Source organism: Chroicocephalus ridibundus, chromosome 2 (genome assembly GCF_963924245.1).
Source record: "Chroicocephalus ridibundus chromosome 2, bChrRid1.1, whole genome shotgun sequence".
Taxonomy (NCBI): Eukaryota; Metazoa; Chordata; class Aves; order Charadriiformes; family Laridae; genus Chroicocephalus; species Chroicocephalus ridibundus.
Window position 1 is genome coordinate 78247390 of NC_086285.1, and position 15767 is coordinate 78263156.

General features: G+C 35.3%; 1 protein-coding gene across 2 annotated transcripts in view; it reads right to left on the reverse strand.

Moving 5' to 3' along the window:
• Window positions 1-15767, reverse strand: part of EXOC2 (exocyst complex component 2) — a 128913-nt gene that overhangs the window by 77099 nt on the left and 36047 nt on the right. For both annotated transcript variants that reach the window (XM_063326007.1, XM_063326006.1), the window contains exons 7-10: window positions 6853-6933; window positions 2841-2986; window positions 2650-2731; window positions 2064-2166 (exon numbers count right to left, since the gene is read on the reverse strand). In XM_063326007.1, the coding sequence (XP_063182077.1) occupies window positions 2064-2166; window positions 2650-2731; window positions 2841-2986; window positions 6853-6933 (412 nt within the window). The remainder of the gene's footprint in view (window positions 1-2063; window positions 2167-2649; window positions 2732-2840; window positions 2987-6852; window positions 6934-15767) is intronic.

Consider the following 15767-nt stretch of genomic DNA (forward strand, 5'->3'; position numbering starts at 1 on the left):
GACTACAGTACTTTCAAAACAGTATTTTCAAAAAGCAGTAGCTGCTCTACTATTTAATGCGCTCCATTACATTCTGCATTAATGAGACTCAGGACAGATTCAAAAATTCAAGATGCTCAAGGTGAAGTACTCTGATTTATTATCTTAAGCAGTGCAGGGAATGTCTAACTCCTTCACAAAAGCTGTATTAATACAATACTAACTAATGTTAAATAGGACCATGTTGCAAAATTCCATCTTCTTTGAGAACTGTCTGCAGTGCTTTAACAAAAAATAAACTGTCAAAGTAGGATTGGTTGGATGGATGAGAACATTACACAACCAACCATTTTGATAGAGTGACATTTATAAATTATGAGCTCAAGTCCCTTCTCAGTGTTCAGGGGGACTTAAGTCTTTGCTTAGACTCAAAATAAAAACAATTAGCGCTAGTCTTGGAAAAAATACATCTACTTGGCTGTTAAGTGATATGGTAAGCTGTTCCTGAACAGTATAAAATTTGCAGTGTAAATACCATAATAAAGTGAGAGGAAAATATGAATTGAAGCTGAATTACAAAGATAAACATTGAATATCTGAGGGGGAAAACCACAGTATTACAGGTCTTGCTCAGCCTTAGACATTGGAGACATACAAAACAAACATACCAAGGAACCTCATACAAATAGCAGATTTTATGCAAATAATTTTACAAATAGCAGATTTTATGCAAATAATTTTGCAATTAGGATTTTGTTAATTTCCTCTCAGCTGAAGTGCTCTGAAGAAAGCTTTCTTCACACCTTGCCTCCAGAAAATTTACACTAGTATAACCACATTAGCATACCTAGAGGAGCGAAACTAATTTAATCACTTTCTATGCTGGGATTCTGTTAATCCATTAGAACTAAATTATTCCACATTTGTCCACTCCCTCCTCTCCTTCATTATACTCTTCTACATGCAAAATACATTTGGTAGTTACACTAACACAATCTGCTTTAACTTAGGCTGGAATATTTTTAAAGATTCAATACTTCAAAGTAAGGCACCAGAGAAAAACTAAAAAAAAACCAAAAACAAAACCAAACCAAAAAACCACCACCAAAAAAACCACAACCCAGAATCAAAAACATATACAATTCTGATGCTTCCAAAGAATCCTTGGAAGAGGTCATAAGATTTGGCTTAGATAAAGAAGCTGCTCTTTAAGGTTTTGAAGACTGATGTAGAAAGGAAACAGTAGTGCCTTCTTCAGAGACACAAAATGCTTAATTACTCACCTTAAAATGCAATTCCAGTAAACAGGCAATATTTATCTAGCACCCCTAAGAAGGAGAAGCACTCTACGTAAATGTACACTGGTCATTGTCCTCATAAACTAACATAACATAAAGGGACCTAAGATACCAATAACCCACTTTGTCCTGTGCAGCTGGGCCTGGTGAGCATACAAAACATTGAAGACCTCACGCAGGTATCAGAATTTTAAGAACGCTTCTCACACAGCCCATTTGGTCCACATCTTTTAAGATAACTGAAAAAAAATCACCGAGAATGTCAAGCCACGCTAGTAACATCCAAAACTCAAAAGCTTTCTATGTAAAGCCATCAAATGTTCCAGAGGACTCTAAAATTTGGCTCCAATGACTGTGAAACAGGTTCAGGTCTACCAGTAGAAGAAGGTCCAACCAACTCATGTCAGTATGCCTACAACAGACTTCGACATCAACTTTGTGAATGACAGAAAATCTAGGAATTTCAATGAAAACTGCAATATGATGGTTTGCAGGAAGCAACAGAATCTAAACATGCCTTAAAGATTTTAAAAAATTAAATTCAATCTCAATTATCCTTCGTTAAACTGCTCTCATTCAAGAGCTGTTTTTCAGTCATTAAAAATAATCAAGAAACAACCCATTGCCATTATTCATATAATCCTAAAAATCTCAAAATACTCTACTTACAGTTTTAAAATCAGTATATAAACCATAGTGCAAAGAGTCACTGCCCTATTTAGGAAACAGATTTAAATACACATCTAGACACCGTATGTCTGGTGAAGACACTAGTCAAGTGATTACCTTATATAACGTTTCTGATCATGCAATGTTGATGGAGTTTCAAGCAGTTTATCCAACAGAAGTTCTCTTAAAGCTTCAATTCTGGTTTCAACTTCAGCATAATCTAGGAGGAGGGAGAGGAAATAAATTTATGTGTGCCTTTGGCAGTGGTATGACCTGAAAATTGTGTTATTTTTCTAGGACATCAGGCATTTCTGGAGTTAATGTGGAAATCAATATAAATCATTTTCTAACAAGCCACATCTTAAAATTTTGTATACAACAGTTCTACAAAAACAGAAACTTGGACTTTGAAACCTTTCCAACAATATGCCAGTGAGAGTCACATTTTAATTACTGTAATCTTTTTTAATGTCCAGTAACACCAAGCCTTAATAAATAAAATTTGCATTGATTTCACATTTTGTAGTATACACCTCACTCAGAAGACTTGCCAGAAATATTGCTTACAGTAATTGCTTCCTATAAATCCATAATTTTTACGGATTAAAATTCATTTAAAACCCACATAAAGCTCTTTAGACTACTATGCGCTTCTTAGTCTTTAAGTTAAAATAAAAAGCAAATAAAAGAAACCATATCTTACATTTTTTGAATACTTGAACCTCTGTCTTTCCAAAGAGTGATTTGGCTTTTTCATAGTCATTAATAACCACATCATAATCGCCCTTAAAAAAAACAAACACACACAAACAAACAAACAACAAACATTTATATTTGTCAAGAAAAAGGTAACAAACTCTCAGGAAACAGAAAAGCATTTTTAAAGGATTATACCTTCTGGATATTTCTTTCAATATTCAAGGGAAGGTTGAAAAGAAATTTAAAACGCTGAAGAACATTAAGTGCATTTCTCGTTGAATCGGCTTTGTCCTTGCGACCCAGCACTTCCTGGAATAAGGTATCTGCTGTGTTACTGGCTCCTATTTTAAAAAGGATGAATATAAGAAAAAGTGAAGTAAGTAATCAGTTTGAATGACGTACAGATTTTCCCCATTTTAATGAGTCATTCAAGTTTTTTTAGAGCAAATGAGTAATTATTGCTCAATTTTTATACTTTCTTGTTCAACTGTGTTAACATTTTACAACTGACGAAATACAATTTCAAAGTGAATCACTTCACATTTTAATGTGGTAAGACCCCTGCACAATTAAAAACAATCACTCTTTCCTATTTCAAACGCTTAACTGTGCTGTAGATATTTTATAGTTTGCTTTGGCTCCCAATCTACATTTTACAACTAAATTATGCATCTCAGGATATGGAAAAAGTCATAGAAAGTTTTCTTTTAAGAAAAGTATAATTTCATTATGTTAATTAGTGTCATAGCTTTAAGAGTTATCACTGGGTTTTGCAACCAAATTTGTTGCGTTTCCAAATTAAGTTTTAAAAATTATTAACAATATTTGATATTTAAGTGAGTAACTTAAAAGTACCAACGATTAAGTCAAAGACAATGGTATGGCTGAAAAACGGCTAACTAGCTCGTCACTGTAACAGAACGAATACAAATTGTCTTCACATTGCATTAAAAGTCTTACTGCCTTCACTGCATACAGGACCAAGCCTTGGTCAACAATTTCATGCAATTAAGTTTCTAGACCATCAGTGAACATTCTTGAATAAATACATTAAATATAGCCTTAAACCCTTTTCTATACAGACTAAAAAGCATTCTTTTTTGTAATAAGGATAATTTCCTAACACAGAATAATAGAATTTAATTTATAACAGGGAAGATTTACATTGCATGCTAATATTTGCATTTTTCAACTTGTGACTTATTTTTAATTAACAAAAAAAAAAAAAGCAGGATTGTTTTAGCTTTTCTGATCCTTGCGTGTAGAAGTTTCTACATTATCTGGTCTAGTGACTATACTTTAAGCAAAGATGAAAAAAAATTACATCAGTCTCACTGGGTGGCTTGCATGCCATTTTCTCTAGCAAACACTGTGGGTGGCCTGCTCATGTTAAAAGTAGTCTTTGTAAAATAATTGTTATATCTAAATAATGTTTAAACTTTGTTGAAATTTTGAAGCCTTGATGTAAAAAAAGTTTTGTCAGGATAGCTATTTCTACCATATACTATTTAGCATAGAATACTTTAATCCATTAAGGAGAAATACACAATGAAAACAGCTAGCTGCACGTTTAAATACAGACCACTGATAAAGTATGATTTTTCTCTTGAGGTTATAATAAATGCTTGTTTTGTAAATCCTTCCAGTAAGTAACATTTGTTTTGTTTGAATTCATATGTTTCTCATCCATTCTTTTAACAGCCAAGAAGCAATGTACTGTATCTGGGAATTAAAGTTATAGTCACAAAGCATTTTTTTGAATTCAGTACAAGTGTTTTTAAAAGGTAATTGACAACTGCAGGAATAGCACAGTGATTTCCAGCTTTAGATTAAAGCTACACGCCTTCATCTCTTTATGAATTAATTTGCTGTAGAAATCCTCAATTCAAGTAAATTATTTTACTTTTTTCTATTGGCACTTTCTGTTTTACATAGAAAATGAAATATATAAATTTACTTATTAGTGTCTTAATGAAATTCAATACTTCATGCAAAACAGGTCTGCCTTTTTAGACTTAAAAAGTATTGTAAAATTTCTTCCCTCCTCACCCTTCCAAATCCTTTCTACATTAACAATCTTTATCTCTTGGTTACTGACGAATAATCTAAACATAAATAATAAAGTTTCAGATAAAGATTCAGGTCCTATATTGACTGACTATGTTTTCAAAACAGATGATTCATCTACTGTGTACTTCAAAATGAAGCTGTAGTTATCCAACAGTTGTCTGTCATAGAGCCTGACAAAAACACCACATAACAGAATTTGATTAACCTCCTTGAAGATACAATTCTTCCTGAAATTCATTATAGCACACCATACGTTTCTATAAATATATTTAATAGCTTGTTTAGTAATTAAATTTAGCAAAAACTCCAGACATTTATAATTCCGCCTATAACACCAGACTGTGCTTCTGCTATCCCATGCCACTTGAATCCAATAATTCAGCACACTCTTGACACACATTCAGACGCTGTGGAAAACATCCTTATTCTTAAAGGAGTTTGTAATCAAGCTCACAACACCAGTTATCTCTCAAAACATGCAGTCCATAAAATGTAAAATTCGACTAAAGATTTGAAGCCATTTTTGAAAGCAGGTCCTGTTACTCATGGATTATGGAAGCTTTCCAATGGTCAGTCAAGAAACAAAGCTTTGATCCTAAACTACTTTGCATAATATTATTTACTCTTTTTAAATCCTTGTATTCCTACTTCCCTGCCTCCCACCCATCATGACTTGCAAAGCATCGGGAAGAAAAGCAGCCAATTCTTTTCACAGCGGAGCCAAACTTAATACCACTCTGAAGTGCCTGGCACAAGTTCCTCTACAGATCCAGCTTGAAAAAGACAGCCTGCATTATCTGCATACAGATTTCAGCCACCATTTATCAAATGAAACAGCGAATCTATATTATAGATATATTTGTCTCATATCACTGTGTGTAGGAAAATGTCACAGACCTAAATTTTTGCTATTTTATTTTAAAAAAATCTGTGACACAATTTTGGCAAAGGGAAAGTGTTCTCCAGTGAATCCGTGCTTGGTGCATGACATGGCATAAATACAGAGCCCAGAGCATTAAGCACTGCACTGGCAAATTTCAGCACATGCTATTTTCTATTTTCTCCTACCTTATATATGTATCAAATATTCTACACACTATAGTCTTTATATAGTGTGCACATGAGGTTTGTTGTGTTTGGTCTGTTTTTTTGTGATTTTTTGGGGGTGTTTTGAGTTATTTTGCATTTCAGGGAACAAGATGGGGGAATAACAATATTCAAACTACACCTTTATTGTGAGCATTAACGAATCTCTACTGAAAAGAGCTAGAGCTGTTCACAAACCCCCCGCTTTCTTTGTGCTCCCCACACAAACACGCATACAGTCTCTGCTTTCTTCATACAAGAGAAGAAAAACAGTGAACTTCCATGTCACTTTCTTGATTTCATAAAACACACTCAGACTTTCCAACACTGAGTCAGCTATCTGCATGTCATTCCTGCTTATTGATACAGCACTAAGGGAAACATCCCTTCCTCTGTGAAAAAAATCACAATGAAACAAAGTAAAATTATCTTGGCAGAAGTCCCAGAATTAAAAAAAGTAACTTTTTTTGATCTGATGAAACACATACCGAACTGCAGTAAATTCAAGCCATCTCTCTCAATGCAATCCTACAGCTAGTACAGAGAAACAGAAAAGAAAGTACTGACAGCTTTTCAAAGTTTCTAAAAAAAGCGCTTATTCCAAGTAGTCTAAACGGCAGCACATTATGTGAAAAAGATTCTGTTAATAGACTTTGTCATTACAAACAGTTTGTATTTGGTTTTTTCCTCTTTTCCTCAAAATTCTTACAAACCTGGTATTTAGCTTTGCTCGTCCTTCTACAGTTTTGCCTATCCATATAGCTCCTGTTATCTTTGTACGCTTAAAATCGAGACGGCACCAGAATTCATCTGCTTCAGAACTCCTTTATTTTGACATTTATTCTCTTTGTTATCACAAGCACCACTAAAAGTCATGTCAAAAGCTGCCACTCATTTCAAACAGTGCACCCAAAAATCAATAACATCAAATAGGAAACGGTAAGAGAGACTGTACTGTTTTCTACTTTCTACCATATTCCTAGGAATATAGTAAAGCTTGTTAGAAAGTCCAAAGTCCATAAATAGCTGCTGCTGGAAGGACAAAACTTACTGTTCAGTACATTCTCCAGTTTTTGCGTCATGGATCCTTCTACTTTTTCCGTTCCATCCGCTTCCAGTTTTTGATGGATTGCTGGAATAAAGTGTCTAGTTAAAATGCAGAACATTTTAATAGGTGGGAATATATTACATCAAAGTGACACTTTTAAACATTTTTAAAATTAAAAATAAAGTGTTATTTTTCTTGTTAGACATAAAAAATACAAACATGCTTCATGGCAGCCGAGTCTAGTGGAGGACAGGGCTTAGAGCCAGAAATTGCAGAATTTTAACCATTACTTTGACACAAACTTGTATCTTCTTGAACACGACAGTAACGCTCAAGGAAAAAAAAAAAACAGTGGAGAGAATAGTCCCGATTAGCTATCTTGCAGTACAAGTGTTAGTTCAATTTAGTATTTTGAAAAATATAATTCAAGGACAAAATACTCTTGCTTTGTGGGGCAAAACTTTTAAAACTTTTACACCAATCTCACAAAAAAGGAATTACCAGTAATTAAAGGACAGAAAGAGAGTCATGGGGCATTTGGATGACCCCAAAATCAAGTGCTAGAACACTCCCCCGCCAGTTATTTTCGTCTATAAAAATGCACTCTCAAACACCATGACCTAAGTGTATCTTGTAGCAACACACTGCATTAACCATTACATAGAAGGATTGCGGTGCTTTTGCTCAAAACCACATGAAAGCAGAGGAGAGTTTCCTTTTTTTTTTTTTTTTTTTTTAAGATGCTATTTTTTCCTGTCCTAAAATGCCAAAAGCCCCAATTCTTCTTTCCACATGGCATCACTACTGGATGTGGAAATACGTAGTATCAGAATTAATTTGTTATTTTATTATAATTTCTTTTTCAGGACAGGAGAGATTTACCAGTATAACCTGACTACACACTGTCACTCTGGAAATACAAACAGTGAATGGAATGCAGATACTCCTTTCTTCTGCTTCCCCTCTCTTACACTACCTTCCTTCCCTCTTCCTCTCTGTTCAGAACAACCAGCAGAAATAATTTTTTTAGTTATTTTTTTTAAAGTAGTATTCTTGTATATATGCATATATAGTACATTTTCCTTTTAAATTTTTTATCTGTTAACATATGTAAAATCCTCTCTATCAAATAGCCATCAGTTCCTGTTGCTTTAGATAAAATTAAGGCTTCTAAAAAATCTCCCATTGCTTCTTGCTGGTTCTCAGCAGAATGAGGTGAAGCTAAGCTACCCTTGGAAACAGCGACGCTCTGTGCTTTCATGAAAGAAAGTAACCATATATTTTAGTTCAGAACACAAATACAGTTCTGAAACCAATCTCCCAGTTTTCTTGCTTTGGTTTACACGGCAGAGCAATCCGAGTTCCTCAACTGGATTCTTTTAAGATGAAACCATACTAGAAGATGCACTCCATGAGTATACCTAGCATGCTTCAGCAGATACCAGGAATTCCAATCCACTGGGTGATGCTCGAGCTAGTCTGAAGTACCACCCCAAACTACCTATGATATGTCATTGCCAGCTGTTTTCTTCTACAGCGCCATCCGTACTTGCCCAGGCTACATAGATGCAGGTTAAAAAGGAAAACCAAACACAGGCAGAAGCTACCTTTAGTAAGGGAACGCTGTGGCCTTGGTCCTACTGTAAACAGTGAGAGAGGGTGGCTAGGCTGAAACAGGATAGTCCTTGACAGTCTCCAGCCTCCTTCAAAGGAGGAATTTTTATTGGGGGGGGGAGGGGAGAGGGGGAAAATTCCATTAATCTCAAACATTTGAATTTGACCCATAAAATGGATCCTACGCAAAGAATTTCAGTAAGCTTTGCTTTCTTGAAAGTGCAAGAGCACCTCTTTATTTTTGGTATTAAAATCATTAGTGGAAGAAAAATATCTAATTTAAAGACACCATACTTCTTAAGACAATCAACACTTAAATGAAATTAAGTGAAACTAACAGATTCTTGCATGTTTTAAGGAAGTGAGATCTATCTTGAAAGATGGTGTATTTTTAACTGTAGCACATATTTTATATACGACACGGGCGCCGCTCTACCTATGAGAACGTCACTACAATTTCGCAACAAAAACATCAAAGGTTCTAATGATACTATTTCCTTTATATACATCAGTTCTGGCCATGTGCAGCAAATCACATTACTGCAATTAACGTTAGAATCTGAAAGGCAAATTCATCAGAACAGCAACTGCAATATAAGCGGATATTTTAAAATCAAATGGTGCAAACACTATTGGAAACACATGAAAGTGTAATGATTTGAATTTAAATATTTTTCAGTCACTCTATGAAGCATGTTTTTGAAGTGTATTTTTAAATGCATGTGGATTTAAAAAGTAACTTCTATATTGCGCCAAAGATTTTAAACATGTAGTATTTTGAAACAATTACATAGCATTAATTGCTGACCAATTAATTATAACGTTACTTCTGAAGGGGACACACCTCAGAATTTCCAAAACTGAACTCAACTTCTATCAAACCCAGCTTTTGCTGCAAATATATGCACAACATGGTGAAGACTTCCTTTAATATAGAGATCAAGAAGTTTTGAAAGAGCATGATTTACCATATTACCACTTTCAAAAGTGTCATGAACTATAGTTTTTTTAATTCTGAAGGCAGCTTATTTAGAAATTGTATCATGATCATTAACCAGTTCCTAAAATTTTTAAAAGACATCTTCTCCAAAGCCGTTCTCTTTCTCATCTCCTTTAGATAAGAATATACCATACCAACACTATTCCCTCCTCTTCCTTTTGGAAGATGGAAGATAACATTTTTCACACTGGTAGCATTTAAAGTGAGCAGCTTGGCATAAAGTATTTGAGATTCTTAGTTTGAAAACAGTAGTATTGTAAACCCAGAAGAATGATCCTATTAAGCCATTTCATAGGCATGTTCAGACAGAGAAAAAGGTGCCAATGTGGAAAAAATAAAAAAAGGTATTAATTTCCAGAAAGGTGTAAAGCACCGTGGAATACAGATAAAGGCATATTAAACATATGTAACAGGTAGCTTAAAACAGAAGGGATTTTTGGACCACTGTCTGAAAAAGTAAAGACCTACCTAGGTTACTCTGTATACACAAAAGAGGATTTGCTCTATTTCCTTGTACATGTTTAATGTGCTGCTTTGTTTGTGTACTGAAGCTATTTTTACACATTATATTCAGATTTAGCAGTACAGATTTAGCAGTAAGTGCATTCATAGGCATACCAAAGTGGTGTTATATGAAAAAAAAAATATTTTAAGCTTTCATAGAGAAAAATGTTATGAAAAATGCTTTATCAGAAAGTCTGAGCTTACTTTGCATCAACCAATTTTAAAACAGCTAAGTATACATTCCTTCCATGGGGACCAGACAAAAAGAAGTTTAGACAAGCAAAACTATATGCAGTCAAGAGAAATATCTGTAGACCTAATTGGATCGGAAAGCATCTAGATAGACTCAAGTTATTCTTTTACCTTAGAGTCCTAAACCCATGTAACAGTGGGCTGGTGCTCTCTGGGACAGTCCCCACTCTCTTACACCCATATGCTGCTTCTTGCTGGATCTAGCAATCACACAGCTGCAGGGCAGCCGTAGCGAGAGGATTTGGTGGAAAACTAACTCAGTATAAGAGACTATTTTTTATTGATCAATGAGCTTGTCTAAACCTTGCCCCAGCTGCACCCACTGCAACACAAGGGAAGAGGAAGGAGCACATGGCCAAGGGCAGGTGAAAAGCTGGCCAACACCTCTCACAGCAGTTTACATTAACTTCAAATGCAACTTCATACCCTCAACTCATCACTGCCCACAGTAAGAAGAGCAAGGTGAAAACTTTAGGTCTCTGAAGGCCTGAAGTAACGGATGGATGGGATTTTTATTTTTTTTATTGCCAGCTACCCTGGACTTACCCAATAAGTTTAAGCCTTTTCTCAATCATGATGAGGTAACTTTTGCCTTTTTAAGAGTTGCATTAAGATAATAAGTGCTCTGCTACAGAAATTGATCGTAGACATTGCATGGAGAGGAAGCATCCCCCTGGGACTAAACTACCTACCACCACTCATACTTCACTGGCACTCCTTTGTCAGGTCATCTCTCTCTCAGAATAGACTGCTCATTGCAATGTTCCCCTTGTTATCTAGCGCTGCAAGATCGGAGCACAAGTTTTCAACAAGCAAACAAATCAGCATGCCTATTTTTTTTCATTGTCCATACATGAGACGGTCCATACACGTAAGGACAAAGTATGTAGCAAACATAGTGCGATTGCTTCTTATTCAGCTTTCATGTACAAGCGCAGCATAAAGATACCTCAAGCCTTCAGACATGAGCATCCACTTGGAAAGCTAGACAGTGAGCCTCGAGCACATCAGCTCTTTCTTCATGACTTCTTGGAGGCATGATCTTAATTCTTACAGTTAAATAATCTAACTTGCATCTACTGTGGGGCACATACATGCATGTAAACTGTTACTCTGAAGTGACTGATATGCTGTTAGATACATGTCCGATACATGCAGCATCTTAGTTTATCCTTGCCAGCTTATTCCCATGACCCCGTTCTTTCTTAACCTCTGTGAATGACCGTATTGAAAATTACTAGCTATAATAGCAGGCTGCTCTTACCCTGCAAAGACTATATTCCATCACTTGATGCGGGATAAGGAAGATAACGTTAATAGACACATGCCACACAGAACACTCAACACAGAGCCATTCTAGCCATTTCAAGTCAGCTGCATAACATCTCAGTAGTAATCATATGTTTGAATTTGATTTACTCAAGTCCAAATGTTTAATAAAAATTACTATTAATTGGGAAAAATGTATATAAGACCAAAGTAAGGCAAAAATGTGAATTAGATATGTTACAAAAGAGGAATGCGGCAACAGCACAGCCTCAAATAACAGTCTGATGCTGTACTACCTAGCAAAACCAGTCATGGACTAGCATTTCACTGGACAAATAGACCAAAAAACAAAAGAGAGTGAACTGAGGTAAGAGCTAGCAATGTAAAACCACTTCAAAATTAGTCAGTCACTAGTTTAGCTTGCAAACAGAATCACTAATGAAAAATTAAAGACAATACACACTCTCTTTAAATTCAAACATGACATAATTTCTCAAAAGCCAAAGGCAAAGGGACGCTTATATGACAGACAAGCATCAGTTTTTAGTTTCTCAAATTCCCAGTCTGACTCAGAAGTGAATACAGATCCAGTGGTTTCTTTTGTTTTAGTTTCAGATATAATTAATTTAACAGACATAATGGCAAGAGAATATGCTTATTCATACTGAATCAGATCCTGGATCACCAACGTGCTCATTCTAGAATGGGCATTTGGGGATGAATTGTAAAAATACTCTATAGGAATTTAAAAAACCAAACACACATCCAAACCCCCAGGCATTGACCAGATATAGGATAATTTCAGCCAGGTAAACATTATCTTAGCTTACGTATTAAGTAAGGTATTAGACAAAAGGAGAACTACAGTCCAAGTCCCTCATCATAGTGGCATTCCAACAGGCCACATATTTGAACGGGACTGGAAAGGAAAAAAAGGAATAGTGCTGTAAGAGCCAGCAGTGCTTCTTTTTTATATGATTTTCAGAAAAAAAAAAAATCTATACAAAGTTGTAAATGCACAAGAAGAACTGTTGACGTGACAAACTAGAGCAAATCTAAATCTCAAATTTGTTCAACACACCCATCTTTCAAAGACAACACAGCATCTTCTTTACTTGCCAATACAGATGCCATACTTACATGTTTTTGCCTAACTGAGCGACTGAAGTGGTCACTTCCCTATTTTTTTTCCTTTCACTTAAATAAAAAGAAACTCTGCAGCCTAAAGCTCTTTGTAAAGAGCACTTACGAAAAAGCACATTCGAAGTAAATTAATTTGCAGATTTTCCAAAGACTTCTGTGCAGGACACGACTTGTTCATGACAATAAAACATGGCTTGTCTACAAGCATATAAACAGCGGCCCCTTTTAGGAATGCGACTTTCTAGGTTGCCATTAGAATTATGGGAAATAAATCAGCTGAACTCCCCGGTTGTTGATAAGTGGGTCAAGTTGAGGTGAGCCCAGTTCCCCTCAGCTCAGCTTACAGCTCTCTTGAGCTGACGACACAAACTTCCTGCTGAACATCTCCTCTGCAGCAAAGTCACTGTCAAACTGTCAGCCAAGCTGACGGGCAGAGAGACACCAGGATCTGATAAGGCAATTCTGTTTTCCAAGAAATTAAACCAAACAAGCAAGGGTTCGGGCCTATCTGACCTCTTATTTTCTTAGTAAACGGTTTCTAAATCACAAAATGCAATAAGCATCTCAGGATAGCTCTTTATGGTTTTTCACTGCTTACTTGTGAAAATATTAATACTCATTTAAATGTGTAATACAGTCTGATGGCACACTTAAGATCAGGCTGATCCCAGCTAATGAAAAAAGCTGCACCAAATTCAGGGTTTCCCAGATCAAGTTCATGTATTTGAAACAAACATTGTTAAATGCGTATGAGTTAAAAAAGCAGGTATAAACAGATGTGCAACTAAATAAATACGAAGTACCTGGTAAACCAAGTGTATTCCTTTTAAAGTGAGCCTCCTACAAAAAGCACCAATTTAGGGAGACCTAAGAGAAATAACTGTATGCAGATAGGTCCTCTACAACAACGGAATGGACCTGCAGTTTATAAAGCATAACTATTGGGGTTGGAAGTTGTGTTCTAGGATATCTGAAGGGGAAAATTGAGAGTCTAAATTTTTGCCCATCGACAAAAATGTATCTTCAGAAAATGCATTAGAGTTTAGAAATCTTCCCAAAGGAAGTGAGAAAAGAAAAAAAAAATCCAAAACAAAATGAAGCAGCTCCGGAAATTTAAATAATATTCGAAGACAGACTAGATGTATTCAATAATGATTTTCCCTTGAGTCCCCTTTCTCGAGTCACTTTTCATCTGTGACAGTTGTACGCTCAGCATCAAATAATAAATGTTTGCAGAAACAAGGCTATGTCCCTAAGAGTTTGTGCTGAAACTATGTTTCAGCTTTCAAATATAAACTATTCTCTTCATGTAGCTTTGTTTAAATGCATACAAATTCTAGTTGCACCTTTTTAAAGGACAAAATAAGACGCACAAATTCACCCTTACATGTGTGAAGGCAGAAAAGTGCCATTATATCACCTTGCACAAACACTGTATAGCCAGAGTATAGTAGGATTTTTAGTTTCATCTTCTTCTGTTAAAGAGCTTGAATTTCATAATTGCATGCCTAAGAATTATTGGTGGTTTTATTTGCCTGAGGTTTTTTTGTTTGGTTTGGTTTTATTGTTTGGTGGTTTTGTTCTTTTTTTTGTTTGTTTTGTTTTTATTAAATTTTGCATCTGAGCTGTGTTTCTAGAAAATGCTAATAATGCTACCACTTAATTCTTGTCATCTTTCTTTCAAGAAAACTGTAGTGATCAAATATTCTGGAGAAAAGCTTTGACACCTGGCAGGAGGGCTGCATGATGGCATCAAAGATACCCTTTTTTCTTGCTGCTACTGGAGGCCTCTCCGCATCAAACTTTGCTGTTGATTGTACCTATCGCAGGTTCAAGTCCTTCAAAAGTTATGCAATTTTTCCAGCTACAATCCCTCAAAAATATTCTGCATAAGGAGGAAGAAAGGGCAAATGAGCAGTTCTGCATTACAAAGCTGAAATTCATATGCAATAAGGTGCTTTTTTTTGACTGAAAAGAATTCAAAACACTTCTGGCCTATGCATTTAATAGGAAATTTCAAGAGGGAAATGCATATTAAAATGCTACAGAAGGCTGCTGTGACCTGCACTGCATCCTCATGAAGAATTCGTTTTCATAATTTAAAAACTAAATATTTCATTGGTAATTCCCCTGAACTCCAGTGTTACAGCTTTAAATTTCTAAGAGATTTAGACCTCAAGTCTCTAATTTTCTTCTACACCAGCAGCAAGGCCGTTCTTTCTTAGTACTGTTTTAATTCACTGTTTATAATAACACAAGCTACAAGTCTGCTTCCTTTTGAACACTTAAGGCGGATCACTGGGAGGAAGACAAAACCAAGCCATTTTAGTTACAGATGAAAAGTGGCACCAAGAACCATACGAGTCATACAACTTTTGAGTTCAGAATTTATCTAAAGGACTGCACTGACAAACTCTAATTTGAGGTAAAATTAACACTGATACACATAAGAGATGCAAAACAACATTACAGCTATTGTAATTTTTTTAAAATTGAGAATATAGTAGTTGGTGAAATAAATGAATTTGCATTCCCTATCGTTATTTTGTTAATATTTTTCACATTCCTACTTGCTCTCTGACCTCTTCATTTATCAGGAAATCAGCCTCCAAAGGCAAGAGACCTACACTTCAATAGATGGGACAAGAGAAAAATCACTCAGTTGCATTCAGTCTTTCTAAAACCTCACAAAATTTATGGTTTGTATTAGCTTTCTGTAAATCCTATTAGGTCGTTGCTGGTCCAAAAAATAATATTACAAGATAACACATATGTCTGCCAGCATTACTTTTTATCCATAGCAGTAACTGCTTGGAAACAGAACTCTGAATCTTTTAGAGCATTTGATATTTCATATGCAAAGCAGATTTGGTTGTGAAAAAAAGTCACATTTCAGTATTTGTTTGGGATTATTTAGGATTTTGAATTACTTAAGAAAAATTAGGATTTCAACATTTTCAAGATATTTAAGACTTACAAAGAAACAGTCTATTATCATTTTTTCCTAGCATTTAATAAAAACTCAGCTTAAAGAAAAGTTAAAGAATGCCAAATACTGATACTTCGTAGTGTCTTTTCCTATGACTACTACCACATTCTTTAGTATTTCCATAACATCCTTTAATACTTCTGTTAT